At 45.5% G+C, this 14,961-nt stretch overlaps 1 protein-coding gene across 3 annotated transcripts in view; it reads left to right on the top strand.

Moving 5' to 3' along the window:
• The window catches only part of CYRIA (CYFIP related Rac1 interactor A), a 90,837-nt gene extending 76,245 nt beyond the window's left edge, over positions 1-14,592 (top strand). For all 3 annotated transcript variants that reach the window (XM_037528491.2, XM_037528494.2, XM_037528496.1), the window contains 9 exons: positions 4,327-4,448; positions 5,711-5,816; positions 5,952-6,088; positions 6,830-6,907; positions 7,061-7,177; positions 7,276-7,355; positions 9,037-9,163; positions 12,890-12,960; positions 14,230-14,592. In XM_037528491.2, the coding sequence (XP_037384388.1) occupies positions 4,327-4,448; positions 5,711-5,816; positions 5,952-6,088; positions 6,830-6,907; positions 7,061-7,177; positions 7,276-7,355; positions 9,037-9,163; positions 12,890-12,960; positions 14,230-14,293 (902 nt within the window). In that variant the 3' untranslated portion in view covers positions 14,294-14,592. The remainder of the gene's footprint in view (positions 1-4,326; positions 4,449-5,710; positions 5,817-5,951; positions 6,089-6,829; positions 6,908-7,060; positions 7,178-7,275; positions 7,356-9,036; positions 9,164-12,889; positions 12,961-14,229) is intronic.
• Positions 14,593-14,961: the final 369 nt, after the last annotated feature.

Consider the following 14,961-nt stretch of genomic DNA (forward strand, 5'->3'; position numbering starts at 1 on the left):
TCCCTTGTAAACAAAATTAAAGCTGTTTAGCTATCTTAATTGATAAGCAGAAATTTTTTCATTAAAAAGTCTAAGCACTTGGAATTCAGTGAGTTCTTGACAATAAATATATGTATTTGAGGTCGTAGTGCACACGATACATTTTCATACTTTCTACAACAGCAAGCCCAGAGCAGGGGTTTAAATCACTGCCCAGGGGATGTTCTGGACAATCTTGTTGCAAGGCTTGGGAGGTGTTGGGCTCTGAAATTGCCTGTGTAAATCACAAGGATTTTTAAACAGCTTCCTTGTTAGGAGCAGCCCAGCTTTATGGAAACATTCACCTCAATTTTGATGAAATAATTGGGATGATTAGAAATTGAGAATGCATCTTAGAAAAACTATCAGCAAAGAATTCACCCATAACAACGCAGAAAGGAGCCATTTCCATCAGTAATGTTATTGGTGGGTGTATGTGTGTGTCTGTACCTTTGACTAAAGGTCAGTCTTTGTGTTAAAAATAGAAAAATAAAGCCCATAATTCATGGTTCCTGTTCACTCAGCAAATGCGTTAGGAGGTTGCTGATAGGTTAAATATTGTAACCTTTTCAATCAGTAATCCTTTGAGATCTCTTTCAAGAGGTTTTCCCTTGACATCTGAATGCATGATAAATTTAAAAAACATGTTTGCCCAGTGAATCTGAATATGGAGAATGTCAAAAGTAGAGACCCAAAGTCTCACATCGAATATTCCAGAAAGCAAATTGGTAATAGTTTTAGGATTAGAAGAGTAAATAAAAGTGCAGTTTTTCACTCAACAAATATCTTGTTAGTGTGTTCACCACACTGAGGGGACATTGAGGCCATAAGAAAATGATCGATGAGTTAAAAATGCAAGTGTGGTTGAAGGTGTGAATAGCCTATTTGATTGTAGGTAAATAAATCCACCTTAGTATCACAGTGACAGATATAATATAATGAAAGCTATTTGGGGAAGTGACAGAGGAGAGGATCTAGAAGTAATAAGATCTTCATCCTTTCACTGCTTCTCTCTCTGCCACTTGGTCAATTTCCTTACTTGTCCAGTGATTCCTGATATGTTTAATGAGTGTCTCCAAAGTTTAGGGCACCTGGGGGCACTGAAGACAAGAGTACAGATTGTGTTTCCAAAAATCTCAGGACTCAAAGACCCATGGAAAAGCCATCACAAAATAGAGTATGAAAAGTACATTTCTATCATGTATTCAACTACTTATTCAGCAATTTTTTTCTTGAGCATCTACTATTTGCCAGGCCATGTGCCAGGTCCTAGAGATATCATGTCAAATGAAGAAAACAAAATCAGAGCCCTGCAGTCTAATGGACCAGATTCTCATTCATTAATCCTGACCACCTGATGGTTTAACCGAGACATCAAAGTAGAATGAATCATGGCCTTGCACAGCAGTGAGCCAAGACCAAATGTTACTTAGGGTTACTCAGTCCTATTTCCATTTGAAAAGATAAACAGGCAGGCCAAAGATTAGAGCTTCTCCCAGTCATTACTCTGCACATTGGAGGTTGACATCACTTGCAATTTGAGTTCCCTGAGAATCTTATCTTACCCACACCCCAGCATCTAAGTCCTGATCCTTTTTAGCTGGAAAACTGACTTCAGTTTCATGAGCGGAGAAAGAGGGAAAAATAAGGCATCTAATAAGACCCACACATTAGGGAAGAAAGTGAGCCGGCACCTTTCTGAGTAGGGAGAGAAGAAATGATGGATTGGATTTCTCCCACCTCACCCCCACTAAACCAGACCACACGAGAAACATTTCTAACAAGACCCCAGGATGCCTGCCAAGAGAAACACTTCCCAGAGAGGGAGCTGACACTGAGGCTCCTGTTTCACCCATCGCTCCGGCTGCCCGGAGAGCATGCTGGAGGAGGGATGGTATGAACTACAGCACCCCACCTCTGACACCTTGGGGAGAGAAGCGACACCGCCCTCAGGTGTCTCACCCAGCGCTGTGGTCACATAAATGACAGGGTTGATTTGTATTAGAAAGTGTCACTTCTCCCGGGATGGAGAGAGAAGAAACCAGCAGCTCTCCAAGTCACTCTATCAGAAACTGTCTTGTTTTTGGAGCACTTAAGAAAGACTTCTACTTTTTTTTTTTTTTAAGATTTATTTATTTATGCATACAAGAACTGGAGTACAGGCCAGAGATGTATGGGGTTGTGGGTAAGAGGATTCACCAGAGACAGAGTGGGGAACAGAACAGGCAGACTGACTGAAATACACTGCTGAGGGGAGCAGCAGGGAGACAGGAGAGGTGTGCTGTACCATGTGGGTAGCTCCCTGGCCGGGGATTGAACTCGTGCTGCAGTGGCTGCCGACAGCTTCATAGATTGCGTCTTAAACCCTTGCGCCACAGGGAGGCCCCAATGTAATGATTTTATTTTTTTTTTAAGATTTATTTATTTATGCATACAAGAACCGGGGCACAGGCCAGAGGTGCAGGAGGGTGAGAGGATTCAGCAGAGCCAGAGCGGGGAGCAGAACAGGCAGACTGACGAAGTACACTGCTGAGGGGAGCAGCGGGCGCAGCAGGAGAGGTCTGCGCACCATGTGGGACCCTCGCAGGCAGCCGGGGATTGAACGACGCTGCAGAGGCTGCGGGCAGCTTCGCAGCCCAGCACTCAACCACTGTGCCACTAGGGAGGCCCAAGAGAATTTGTTTTAATGGGTGATTTTGATTTGTTTTATTCTAAGATTTTTGCCTTGAATTTTTGTATATGTTCTATCTGCTCACTTTTTCTTCTTACTGGAAATTTCCAGCACTACCCTAGAATTCTTTACTTTCTTTGGTTACAGGGTCCTGGCTTTTAGGTTTCGGTTTCTATTCAAGACACCCATATCTGGGGAAGTGTTTGCGAGAGTAGGAAAAAAAGATCAAATATAAAGTGGTGCTTATGTGAACAGCATTGTACCTGAGAAACTTACCCTGTGTCTGGGGGAAATGGTGAAAGTCAGAAGAGACGAAGGAATTACAAGTGTCATTCCCCCTTTTGCCTCCCAGCTAGTTTCTAGACTCCGACCTGGGGTATCCTCCCCTTCTAGGGCCAGCCTTGCCCTCACCTGCTGCCAATCTGTTCTCATTCTCTTTGTGGGTATGTTTCCCTTAGGGTGTGTATTTTTGAAAATGGACTTTGGGGGAGGAGCCATCTCTCCCTTTCTCCATTAGCAGTGCTTTTTTTTTTTTTTAAAGATTTATTTATTTATTTAGACAAGCACTGGGTACAGTCAGAAGTGTGGGAGGGTGAGAGGATTCACCAGAGCCAGAGCGGGGAGCAGAGCAGGCAGAATGACGAAGTACACTGCTGAGGGGAGCAGCAGGCGGCAGGAGAGGTCTGTGCGCCATGTGGGACCCTCCTCCGGTGGCAGGGGAACAGCCGGGGATTGAACCGGCGCTGCAGAGGCTGCAGGCAGCTTCGCAACCCAGCGCTCAACTGCTGCGCCACCAGGGAGGCCCTAGCAGTGCTTTGGTTGTAGATAATGGAGATTAATTTTCTTACACACTCAAGCAAGTGACCTATCTTACAGTGATTGTGGGATTTAGAAAACCCAGACTTTGCCACCACTCAGCTTTCCATCCACCACCTCCCACAAAAGATTCCTGGGAACAAGAACATATATTGGCTCCAAAATGTTATCAACTGGGAATTCATGGAGGAGCTAAGGGGATGGCTCTCTTCATTGATGTGATCTTGAACATTCACTCATTTTTGTGGATAACAGGTCAAGACAAAGGTGAGCTGTACAGGTGTCTTTAAAATGAAGCCCCTGAGCTTCCTGAGTTCATGTTCAAAGAGGAGTCCCAATGCTTCCAACACAGCATAGTATTCTGGAAAGGTCCATCTCTGACATGGATCTCAAGGATTCATTATCTAATATTTTAAGTTTATTTTGCATCTAGAACTATGAGGAGAATTGTTTTCCCCATCTAGTCTCAGATTCACAAATCGTCAATCATAACAGAATTATTGAATTAATTCTCCTATTAAAAATAGATACCATCCCCCATTTATTCCTCCTGTCTCTCAGTATACCACTGGGCACATTGTAGGTATGCACAAAATGTGTTCTACACAAATAATTGTGTCTACAGTGATTTCAACTCACTGGACTTAATGTGTGCAAAAAGATGGATGATTCTTTTGAATTGAGAAACGGGCAGAAGTTGTTTGTTTCCCCTTCCTTATGTTATAAAGTGGGATTGTCCGGCAGGTGGAACTGAATGGCGATCCTCTCTCAAACTCTTGTAAACACAAGTCTTCTGTGCCTTCTGTTTCCCTTCTGCTCAGATGCCCAGCCCACGGAGGGAGAGCGGGAGATATGGAACCAGATCAGCGCTGTCCTCCAGGACTCCGAGAGCATCCTTGCAGACCTGCAGGCTTACAAGGGCGCGGGGCCAGAGATCCGAGATGTACGCCATGATAACACGAGCTGACAACACCTTTGCAGAAGGCAAACCCACACACGCGCACACACACAGCAGGATTAAGTAACTGCCCTAGCATTTCCTATGCCCCAGGAAAACAAGGAGGGTAATCTGTGTCCTAAATGATGAATGAATGGTCCTTTTTATTCTTGTCTGTTACTCTGCGCATGCACATGGCGCTGTGGCCCATGTAAAATAGCAGCCAGTCACTTCTTAGACATCTGACACGGGGCTCACATTTAAACTGTGATCTGTCCGTCTATCATTTCATTTAAGGGAAATGTGCATCTGCCATCTCTGAACAACCGTTGAAATACGAGTCCCGAAGGTCTGGGTTTATGTGAACTTTCCCACATTTTCTAATAGTTTTGGCAGGTGCCACTGAATCCCAGACAACAGCCACACACGATGTCGCTTTGAGTAGCCTGCAGGTTTGTCATCTTGCTGTGACTTAGGAGATTAAAAAATAAACACATGAAAAATGACACAAAAAAGAATATTGTCAGTGTGGCTTTTGAGACTTCCTAATGCCTTGAAGGCAAGAAACTTCACACTCCTTTTATTTGAAATAATTAGTTTTTGTGGAAGTATCAGTCTGCACACACACACACACACATACACACACACACACTCACAGCCCTTACTGCCACCATCACCATCCTACTGACAAAAAAAGCAAACAACCACTAACTGATGCCAGTGACCAAATGCTGAAACCCAGACAAAAAAGCCTTTCTGAGAACGTACCAGCCTGCTAAGAGGGGGTGTCTCTATTTAGGGGTCACCATTTAATCTGGGTAATTAGGTACATCAGACTGGCAGGGATATAACACACATTATAAAGAAAGGAAAATATCTACAGACTCTGCACTTCATAATGAGCACTGACTCCCCATTAGGAGAACCCAGCGGTAATGGAGGAGGCTGAATTGCTTCCAATTAGATGTGCAGGGTTTTTTGTTTGTTTGTTTGTTTGTTTGTTTGTTTGTTTGTTTTTTGCATTTAAGAGGAACAAGTCCAATGACATGGGATCTAATGGAATGGGCCATTTGTGTTATGTTCAAGTGCAAAATCTCCATTCTAGCAGGACAGATGGCTGCTAAACTGATGTCAGCTTAAGAAGCACACATTAACAGAGTGCATCAGGAATGGGATTATTTGAAGCTAAATCCTTTATCCATCATAGGTCATTTTGATGTGAAGCATTCACTTCATTTTAAACAGGCAATTCTGTCGTCTTTTCATAGGCAATTCAAAATCCCAATGACATTCAGCTTCAAGAAAAAGCTTGGAATGCAGTATGTCCTCTAGTCGTGAGGCTAAAGAGATTTTATGAGTTTTCCATAAGGCTAGGTGAGTATGTGTTTATAGTTTCCATGTCCCACATGTGAAGTTCTCTTATGGCATTTGAAAAAAACAGCAAGAGCTGTGCTTCTTGAAAGACCTATGTGGGCACCTGCAATATATATTTATCCCTTTGACTTTCAGAAAAAGCTCTTCAGAGTTTACTAGAATCTTTAACCTGTCCACCCTACACACCAACCCAACACCTGGAACGGGAGCAGGCCCTGGCAAAGGAGTTTGCAGAAATTCTGCATTTTACCCTTCGATTTGACGAACTGAAGGTTAGGCCATGGATGCTGAGACAATCTAATAGCTTGTACTGAGCACCTACTGTGTGCAGTTCTGTGGGGTGAAGACACTAGACAGATAAGAAAGATGAAATGTCTTCGCTACGGAGAGACATAATGTGGGGGAAAATTACATTCCATCTGGTCAGTGAAATACGATAGGGGTCTATCTGAGAAATTTCAAAATCTGCCAAATGTAGTGAGAGGAAACCTTTCCAAGTGTCTGTTCCTCGTTGAGGACAAATATACTTTCCCTGAAATCCAGCCTACAGTGGCAGCAGTACAGGTTTACAATAAGGCTATGAGTATTGATTTTATTTTATTTTTTTAAGATTTATTTATTTATGCATACAAGAACTGAAGTACAGGCCAGAGGTGTGGGGGTGAGAGGATTCACCAGAGACAGAGTGGGGAACAGAACAGGCAGACTGACTGAAGTACACTGCTGAGGGGAGCAGTGGGCGAGACAGGAGAGGTCTGCTGCACCATGTGGGTTGCTCCCTGGCCAGCCAGGGATCAAACTCGTGCTGCCATGGCTACAGATAACTTCACCGCACTGTGCTTAACCCCTTGTGCCGCCAGGGAGGCCCTGAGTATTGATTATAAACCAAAAGCTGCTTTGACTCTGGTGTAATGAAGAGAAGTCCCAGAGTATTAAGTCTAGTGTCTGGACTCTGATGCCTCTCCCCATCTGCTGCTGAGGGTTGACCTTCTTTCCTCTTTTTTGAAACCCAGATGAGGAACCCAGCCATTCAGAATGACTTCAGCTACTACCGGAGGACCATAAGTCGCAACCGCATCAACAACATGCACGTAAGTTCCTGAGCTCTGGGTCCTCACCTGTGGATCTTTCAGTGTCTGCATCATTGGCACAAGGAGCAGGGAATTCTCTATAGTTCAGTTTCTGTAGGAAGTTGTTTTGAGGTTTTGATCACCTCTTTATCAATTGCATCTTCTCTTCATCAGCTAGACATTGAGAATGAAGTCAATAACGAGATGGCCAATAGAATGTCCCTCTTCTATGCAGAAGCCACACCAATGCTGAAAACCCTAAGCAATGCCACAATGCACTTTGTCTCTGAAGTAAGTCAAGTCGAACCATGAAGTGTCTTTCTTTTTTCTTAATTGCACATAAAACTGCCAGCAAGGCAAACCTATCTTCGTGTCTGTCTCCCATTTAGAATAAAACCCTGCCAATAGAGAACACCACAGACTGCCTCAGCACAATGACGAGTGTTTGTAAAGTCATGCTGGAAACTCCGTAAGTCAGATCAGAGGTTATTTGTGGTGGGGAGTCACCTAGGTGGGGTGTTTAGGATGGTGATGATGACAGCGGTGGTGGTGGTAGCGGTGGTGGTGATGGTGGTAGGAGTAGAGATGATGATGGTGGTGATTATCATAGTAGTGATGATGATGGTGATGATGATGGTGGTGGTGATGATGGTTGTGGTGATAATTGTGGAAGTGGTGATGATGGTGATGTTGATGGTGGTGATGATGATAGTGTTGGTGGTGATGGTGGTGGTGGTGACGGTGGTGGTGTCGGTGGTGGTGGTAATGATGGCAGTGATGATGATGGTGATGGATGGTGTTGATGATGATATTTCACATTAAAATGTATGCCTATACCATTTATGTTAATTTCATGAAGGGTTATAGTTGTCGTTGGCCCCATTTTATAGCTAAAGAAGCCAAGTTTGGGTAAGTTGTTATGGCAGAACTAACAAATCAAAGATGCAATATGCAAGGATCGAGTGAAGGATTGGGTTTAAATAACTGGGAGATATATATAGATAGATAGATAGATATAAAATAGTATAGTGTATATTAGAATATATATATATATTTCTCATACATATTTACACATGTGGGAAAAAAAGTTTAGGAGAACATGTACAACCAAGAATAGATGTGGCAAGATTGAAGAGAGAATGATGATGGAGATGGAATCTCCATCTCTTCCTTTCTTATGTGCGCTCTTTCTCTCTCTCTCTCTCTCTCTCTCTCTCTCTCTCTCTTTCTCGGCACTTTCTTTGTGTTTAAAGTAGTCTCAAGGTTTGAAAATTAGTTGAGGCTTCATTGCGATGAAGGATTATGCACTCCAAAGCCAGGGTCCCACTTATTTCTCCAACCCCGTCTCCATCCATGGACATGTGTTCAGACACCCCTGGGTCTTGGTCCTTTCTCTGATGAGGTACCCATAATGTTATCCACTTTGGGGAGTGTTTTAGGAGGACCAAAGATGTCCAAAAATGATGTTTTGTTCAATTGTAAAATAGCATTAATTTCAAATATTTCATCAAACTTAAGATTTATTCCATGACAGAATTAATAATCCTCTTTCTTGTGGGGCCAATTCATAATAAAATAGATGCTAAGTAAACTTCTAGCATTGACTCAAATTATCTCAATCACTGGGGACCATGTTAAGGTAAGTGAACAAAATTCAAGCTCCACATATTCTCAGCCCAGTGAATGGTCCATAATTTCTTGTCAGTGTCTTCCCGAGTCCAGTTCAGTCTGCAGCCTGTTTCTTAACAAAGAAAGTTGGCCTGACTAGAGACACGATAGCTGCTCTGTAGAAATGAGTCTGATTCTTTTCCTTCATAATGAAGCCATTACTCTCTATAATCTTGGACAGCCAGAGGGACCTGCTATAAAATATTCAAGATTGATGGGTGGGGGTGTGATGTGTGATGAGCTGGCTCGCTGAAGGGCAGGAGAGAGGAGATTTACTGCCCTCTAATTTAGCTTATTTTCACACTGAATTGCTGGTTGGATAGATTCAAGGAGAATTATCATCACGGGTTTCTTTAAGAGCATATTAACCTGGTCGTGGCAGGTCTGGGATTGTTCTCAGGAGAGGATTGGAGGAATCTAAAGTAGCGAGTTGCAGAGCCAGAAACAAGCGAAGTAACACGACTGCCTCTTCTCTCTTCCAGGGAGTACAGGAGTCGGTTTACGAGCGAAGAAACGCTCATGTTCTGCATGAGGGTGATGGTGGGGGTCATCATCCTGTACGACCACGTCCACCCTGTGGGAGCTTTCTGCAAGACATCCAAGATCGATGTAAGAACAGTCGTGTGATGTGCTTTCTAAGGAATGGTGTGTGATGTTGCCAAACCGACCTCCTTTCTCTCCCTGCCCCTCCCCATTGGGTCTTAGCTCTCTGCAGTACCAGCCCCTTGGCGACTCTTTGTCGTGTCCTGCCAATGAGGCAGCCAACTCCCAACGCCCAGCAGGAGCATGGAGTTGTGGTCCTGATGCCCTCCGTCTTTATGCTTCCTGACCCAACAAACTGCAGCTTCCTGGGGAGCTGTCCCCTCAGTTTCTCCAGTGTGGCTCACAAAACAGACATGAGAAGTGGGGTTCCAAAACACCAGGCACTTCCCCACTTCTCCTGCCATCCACTCCCGGTTCCTCCACCCATGCCTTTTCTTATCACTGGAACATGTTTGAGCTCCTTCCTGCTCAGCACATACTTCCTCTTCTCTGCTGGTGGATTCCTTTAAGACACTCCTCAGATATCAGCTCAGCTAGAAGCCCTGTGCCCTGTGTGGGTGGGTCAGGGTCTCCCTTCCCTCTGACCCCCGAAGCACTTGACTATTTCAGATTTCTGACTCCCTCACATACTCTGAGTTTGTTGGCAAAGGCAGAGACCATGATCTCAAACCTGATGTCTGCTCTTTGCCTGGCGCGGTCCCTGGCATGGAGTGTGGCACTGAATAGAGGCTCGTGGGGTTTTTGCTGAAAATGTGCGATTGTGGTGGTGTGCAAGTGATTTCCTATTTCCTATTTCCTCCTTTCAGCCCAGCATTTGCTTGCTGCATCACCCAGCAGTGTGTCCCAAGCATCAATTTAAAGCCCTTTAAATACAGAATAAGACCTCTTGGTCTGACTTATTCTCACATGGTTGAGTTGGGCAGCTCACTCTCTCTTCATCCATCTGCCCAGAGCAGCATGTTTAATGCTCTTGCGCGGTAGACATACAAAATCTGCATGCCCAGAGGGTCCATGAGTCTGAAAAATGAAGGGAAATTTATCAATTAAAACTGCAACTCAGATGAGTCATTTGGAGGTTCTGACTTCCTAGCACAGTTAGGGCTTTCTTTTTAATGTAATGATTTCTGTTTATTAAAACAAGTTAGTAGTATAAAAGGCTGTGGGAAGCACAAGAAATAAAAATGCAGACAATTAAATGTATCTTTTGTAGCTTCCCCACAGACAGACGGTCACTGTCAATGTGTGTCTCTCCCTTTTATGTAGATGTTACTGTGTGCACTTAGATGAGCTCCCTGCTCACCTTGCTATTTGCAGACACATTTAATTTGCACAGCATAATATTATGGACTTTTGTTCATATCAATATATATTTTACTATATTCTTTGTGAAGCTTTAACACTTATATTATAGATTGAGTATAAAACAACTCTATTAGTAAATCTATGAATATCATTTGAATGTGGATTGAGCTCATTCTCTGCTTGAAGGCAGAGAAGAGGGTAGTATGGACTTTGAAGGGATGAGATTTCAAGTGTCCCAAATGGACAGAGAGAAGGCTGAATACCCCAGGAGAAGGGAAGCATCATGGAGAGCCACAGGGGAACTAGGGGGGCATGCTTTCTTTAGAGACTAGACACTTCTTGGGAGCAGGGACAGGCCAACTGCAGTGCATTTTCAACTGATTTCTTAGAATGTATGGAATGAGCCATTACGAAATCACTCCTTAACCCCAGTGACCACCCAATCCTCACCCCAAATTCCAGACCCCTCCGCCTCTGGACCTGAAACATGGCCAGCCACAAATCAAGGAGAATTGTTTTCCCTACAAACCTGTGCTTCCTCCTAGATCCCTGTCTGAGACATTTCCCCATTCTGCAGCCCAGAATCTCTAAGTCAGCAGCCTGGCGGAGTTGTCCCTCAAATCCTGGGAACTGTCAAACTCCCTGTTCTTCGCCTTGGCATCTGTCAGTCTCCCAGGCCCCTTTCATCTCTCCTGAGTCTCCTCGGCCATTGCCACAGCCATGCTCTACCTGCAGGGTCTCTGCTCTGTCTCCACCTTGCATCCATCTGCTTTCCCCACCTCAGGCTGTTTAACACCTACCAAGGGTGTTTCTACAGGTCACGGCTCCCAGCTGCCTCGTGTGCTGTGAAACCCACACTGGTTAAGACCCTGACCACATCCTCGCCCACTTGTGATTCACACCCAAGGCTTTAATCAACCTGAAAATAGGTCTAGGATTTCCCAAAGAGTACACTGCTTCTCTATCTCTTTTTAAGTCTATGTTCCTAATATGCCTTCCTTAGGCATTTTTCACAAGAACAGTTACCATGTATAGTAGTGAGCTGTTTGTCTCTCTTATGGGGAGAGGCCAAATCTCTGCATCCCTGTGCTTGATCCTCACTGTGAGGCCAGTAGGCCCAGGATAGCACATCCTGGGGTTCCAGAGCCTCTCCCCACCCTGCACCCATGACAGGCATCTCGGACTGACCCCTGCGGTCTGTCTTGATGGGCTGTACGTGACCCAGCTGATTCTCACCCCTGTGCTTCTGGCTGCCTCTGTCTGTCAGAGCCTGTCAGACCTCTAAGGTAGAACTTTTGACAGCCAGCCATGTGCCCACAGGAAATGTGTCTAAGCAGCCGCTCTAGGAGGCCCGTCAGATGCCACATACAAAGCGTGAACATCTGTATTTAGCACGAGTGGTCTGTTTGTTGCAGAAACGTTGGTCCTGCCCAAGAAACATTCCAGCAAATGCACGCTATAATGTGATCTCCAGAAATTTACTTTTCACATCTTCCCAAATGAATAATTCTATTTCCAATATTAAAAAAAAAACCCTAAAATTTTGTTTTCATCCATCACAAGTCAGCGTAGATACTGGCAGCAGCCACAAGGGAACCCAGGCATTCTGCTTCCCAGGAGGCATACTCACTGTTCCCCTCCAGCGCTGCCCCCTCCTGGTGAGGGAGAAACAGTCACCTGGGCACAGAAATCTCCGTGCTCTCTGGTAAATGCCCACGGACTGCTGGGAATCCAAAGCTGTGTTGGTTACTTCTTGGAGTTAGCATCAAGGTCGAGGTCAGGAGAGGCTTCCTGCAGGTGTGATGTTCAGCTGAATCCTAAAGTCGTTGTTAAGACTCTGCCAGGCAGACAGCTGGAGGAAGAGAATCATGCTGACAGAGGGATTGCGTAGTTACCAGGTTGTGATTCCTGCAGATCATCCCAACTTAGGACTCATGGAAGAAATCCTGCCCTTGGCTCTGGCGTACAAGATAGAATAAAAATCTTAAGTTTTTGGGCCTCCCTGGTGGCACAGGGGTTAAAGTCTCAGCGCCATCAAGCTATCTGCTGCCACTGCAGCATGAGTTTGATTCTCTGGCCAAGGAGCTACCCACATGGCGCAGCAGACCTCTCCTGTCTCCCCACAGCTCCCCTCAGCAGTGTATTTAGTAGATCTGCCTGTTCTGCTCCCCACTCTGTCTCTGGTAGATCCTTTCACCCCCTCACCTCTGGCCTAGCCCTCAGTTCTTGTATGCATAAATAAATAAATCTTTCAAAAAATCTTAAGTCTTTGTCCCCAAATTCCAGACGTGTGAAATACCCCATTGCAGTATAATAGGCAAAGTGGTAGGAGCCCGACCAGTAACTGTGACCTGAGGGAACAGAACAAGCCGTCGATCACTGCTGTGTTTGATTTCTCGGGGCAGCAATAATGTGAGATTATTGCAAACAGATGTTATTATGAGCAGAATTACTAGGATACTAACAAAACGTTGTGTTTTCTTCTCCTAGATGAAAGGCTGCATAAAGGTTTTGAAGGAACAGGCCCCAGACAGTGTGGAGGGGCTGCTGAATGCCCTCAGGTGAGCTTCAGCCCCGGGGAAGCCCCCACAGGCCATGCTCTGCAGCGAGGCTGCTCATGAGGTGCTGTGAGGGACCCTGGCTGGTGCCCAGGCTGAGCCCCCGGCTATCTCAGTGTAGTTCATCTTCCCAACAACCCACGGAGGCCAGAACTTTCCAGTTTTATCATCTCCTTTTTTGCAGATGAAAGAAACCGAAATTTAGAGAAGTCAGATTACTTGCCAGAAGTCACAGAGCAGATGGCCGGCCGAGCAAGGACCTAAGCGGGTCTCTGTGACCCCAGTGGGCACCTCCTTCCCCACCACGCTGCTCTGGTTATTTGTCCTGGTCTGAGCAGCAGCTCCCTGGCTCCCGCTTCCCTCTCCTCCAGCGGTTCCCACACATGGCTGTGGCTGCGCTGGGGAACTAAGTGCGGAGCTGACTTTCTAGAGATGGTGGTGGCCTTGAGCCGTCCAGCTTTCCCACACAGTGTCAGGCAGGGCTTAGAGAGCAGCCCCTGTGCTGCCATGAACCCCAGAGGGTTGGCCTTCTGGTCCCGTGCGCGGTGTGAGGCGGGGAGAGAATGAGGCTTTCCAGGCAGCCACACCTGCATTCAGAGCAGAACTAAGCAGCGTTTCTGGCACACGTCAGCAGATTGGTGACCTGACCTGGTCCTGGGCCTCCCTGAACCTCAGTTTTCTCATCTGTCAAGTGGAGGCGTCACTCCTCCAGAGCTAGTGTGGGTGAAAAGGAAGCATCCCCAGAGTGCCTGGGTGATTACCTGGGCTGGCCCTCGCCTTCCTGCCTTCTCAGCCTTTTGCACACCAGGGTCGTGGAAGACTCAGCTGCCCCATTGTCTAGGTTTGTTAGCTGCAGGCGCAGCCCCATATGGTAACAATGCAGATCAGCGTTACCTGAAGGCCCGAACCCGGGAACCTTTAAGGGCTCAGTTGCATCCCTCTGCAAATCCGTAGCTTGAAACCTGAGACCTCGCAGGGGTAGGCTAGATGCTCTGGAGTTGGCCTCCCTGAAAGCGAGATTGCTTAGTGGTGCACCTGTGCAATTATTTTATTAGGTAGAAGATCTTCTTGTTTGATTATCATAAGGCAAAATTCCTTTGGAAGAAAGAATCTGATATTAAATCAGCCTAAGAGTACTCTAGGCATCCAAGGGCGGCTCTATCTAAATTTGATTTACCAATTGTCTCCCAAGGTAGAGCAGGGCTGGGGAGGCACCCGGAAGCCTCCCAGAACCCAGTTTGCACACTGACCTCCCTCTGTCTCCCCCTGCAGGTTCACTACAAAGCACTTGAATGACGAGTCGACTTCCAAACAGATTCGAGCAATGCTCCAGTAGAGCTCAAAAAGAGGATCTATGTACTGACCTCAGAAGATGTATATGTTTACATAATTTAATACAGATTGATGTTAATACTTGTGTATTTACATAACTGTTTCCTTCTTGTCACTGAGATATACCGACCTTAAATTGTATCCCGATTGACTCAACCCAGCAGAGCAGACATTGACGTGAGAGCCTCACCTTTGATGTCTAAAACAGAGCCCCCTTCTCCAAAGGCAAACTTTGGAGACTTTGACTCTTGCTACTTGGGGTCCTTTAGCTACACCTGTAACATTCTGAAATTTCTAATAGTCTGTGGTAGTGCTTTAATTCTAGGTGTGTAATCTCTCTGGGCAGTAGAGTTATAAAACACAAAGTATTTGATTTCCTGTATCAGCTCAGCTACAAGAAATGCAGCTATTATTCTGACAGAGGGAGAGAGGAATCCGAGAAAAGCAAAATGCATGTGAAAACACAAACTCTATGGTTTGGAATTCAGCCGCCCCCCCTCTCCTTCCTCAGACTGCAAACTACACCTGCAGCTTTTCTGTTTGCACACACGTTCTTTTCCAGCACAGCCCCCTTCTCTCCAAATTTATATCCCTCTAATGTTCCCTTCTGGTTTTGCAAGAAGAAAATCACTTGTGTTGGCCGCAGTTCAGGGCAGAGAGGTGAGAATTACT

This window comes from Talpa occidentalis, unplaced genomic scaffold (genome assembly GCF_014898055.3).
Source record: "Talpa occidentalis isolate TD23 unplaced genomic scaffold, MPIMG_talOcc4v2.1 talOcc4.5, whole genome shotgun sequence".
Lineage (NCBI taxonomy): Eukaryota > Metazoa > Chordata > Mammalia > Eulipotyphla > Talpidae > Talpa > Talpa occidentalis.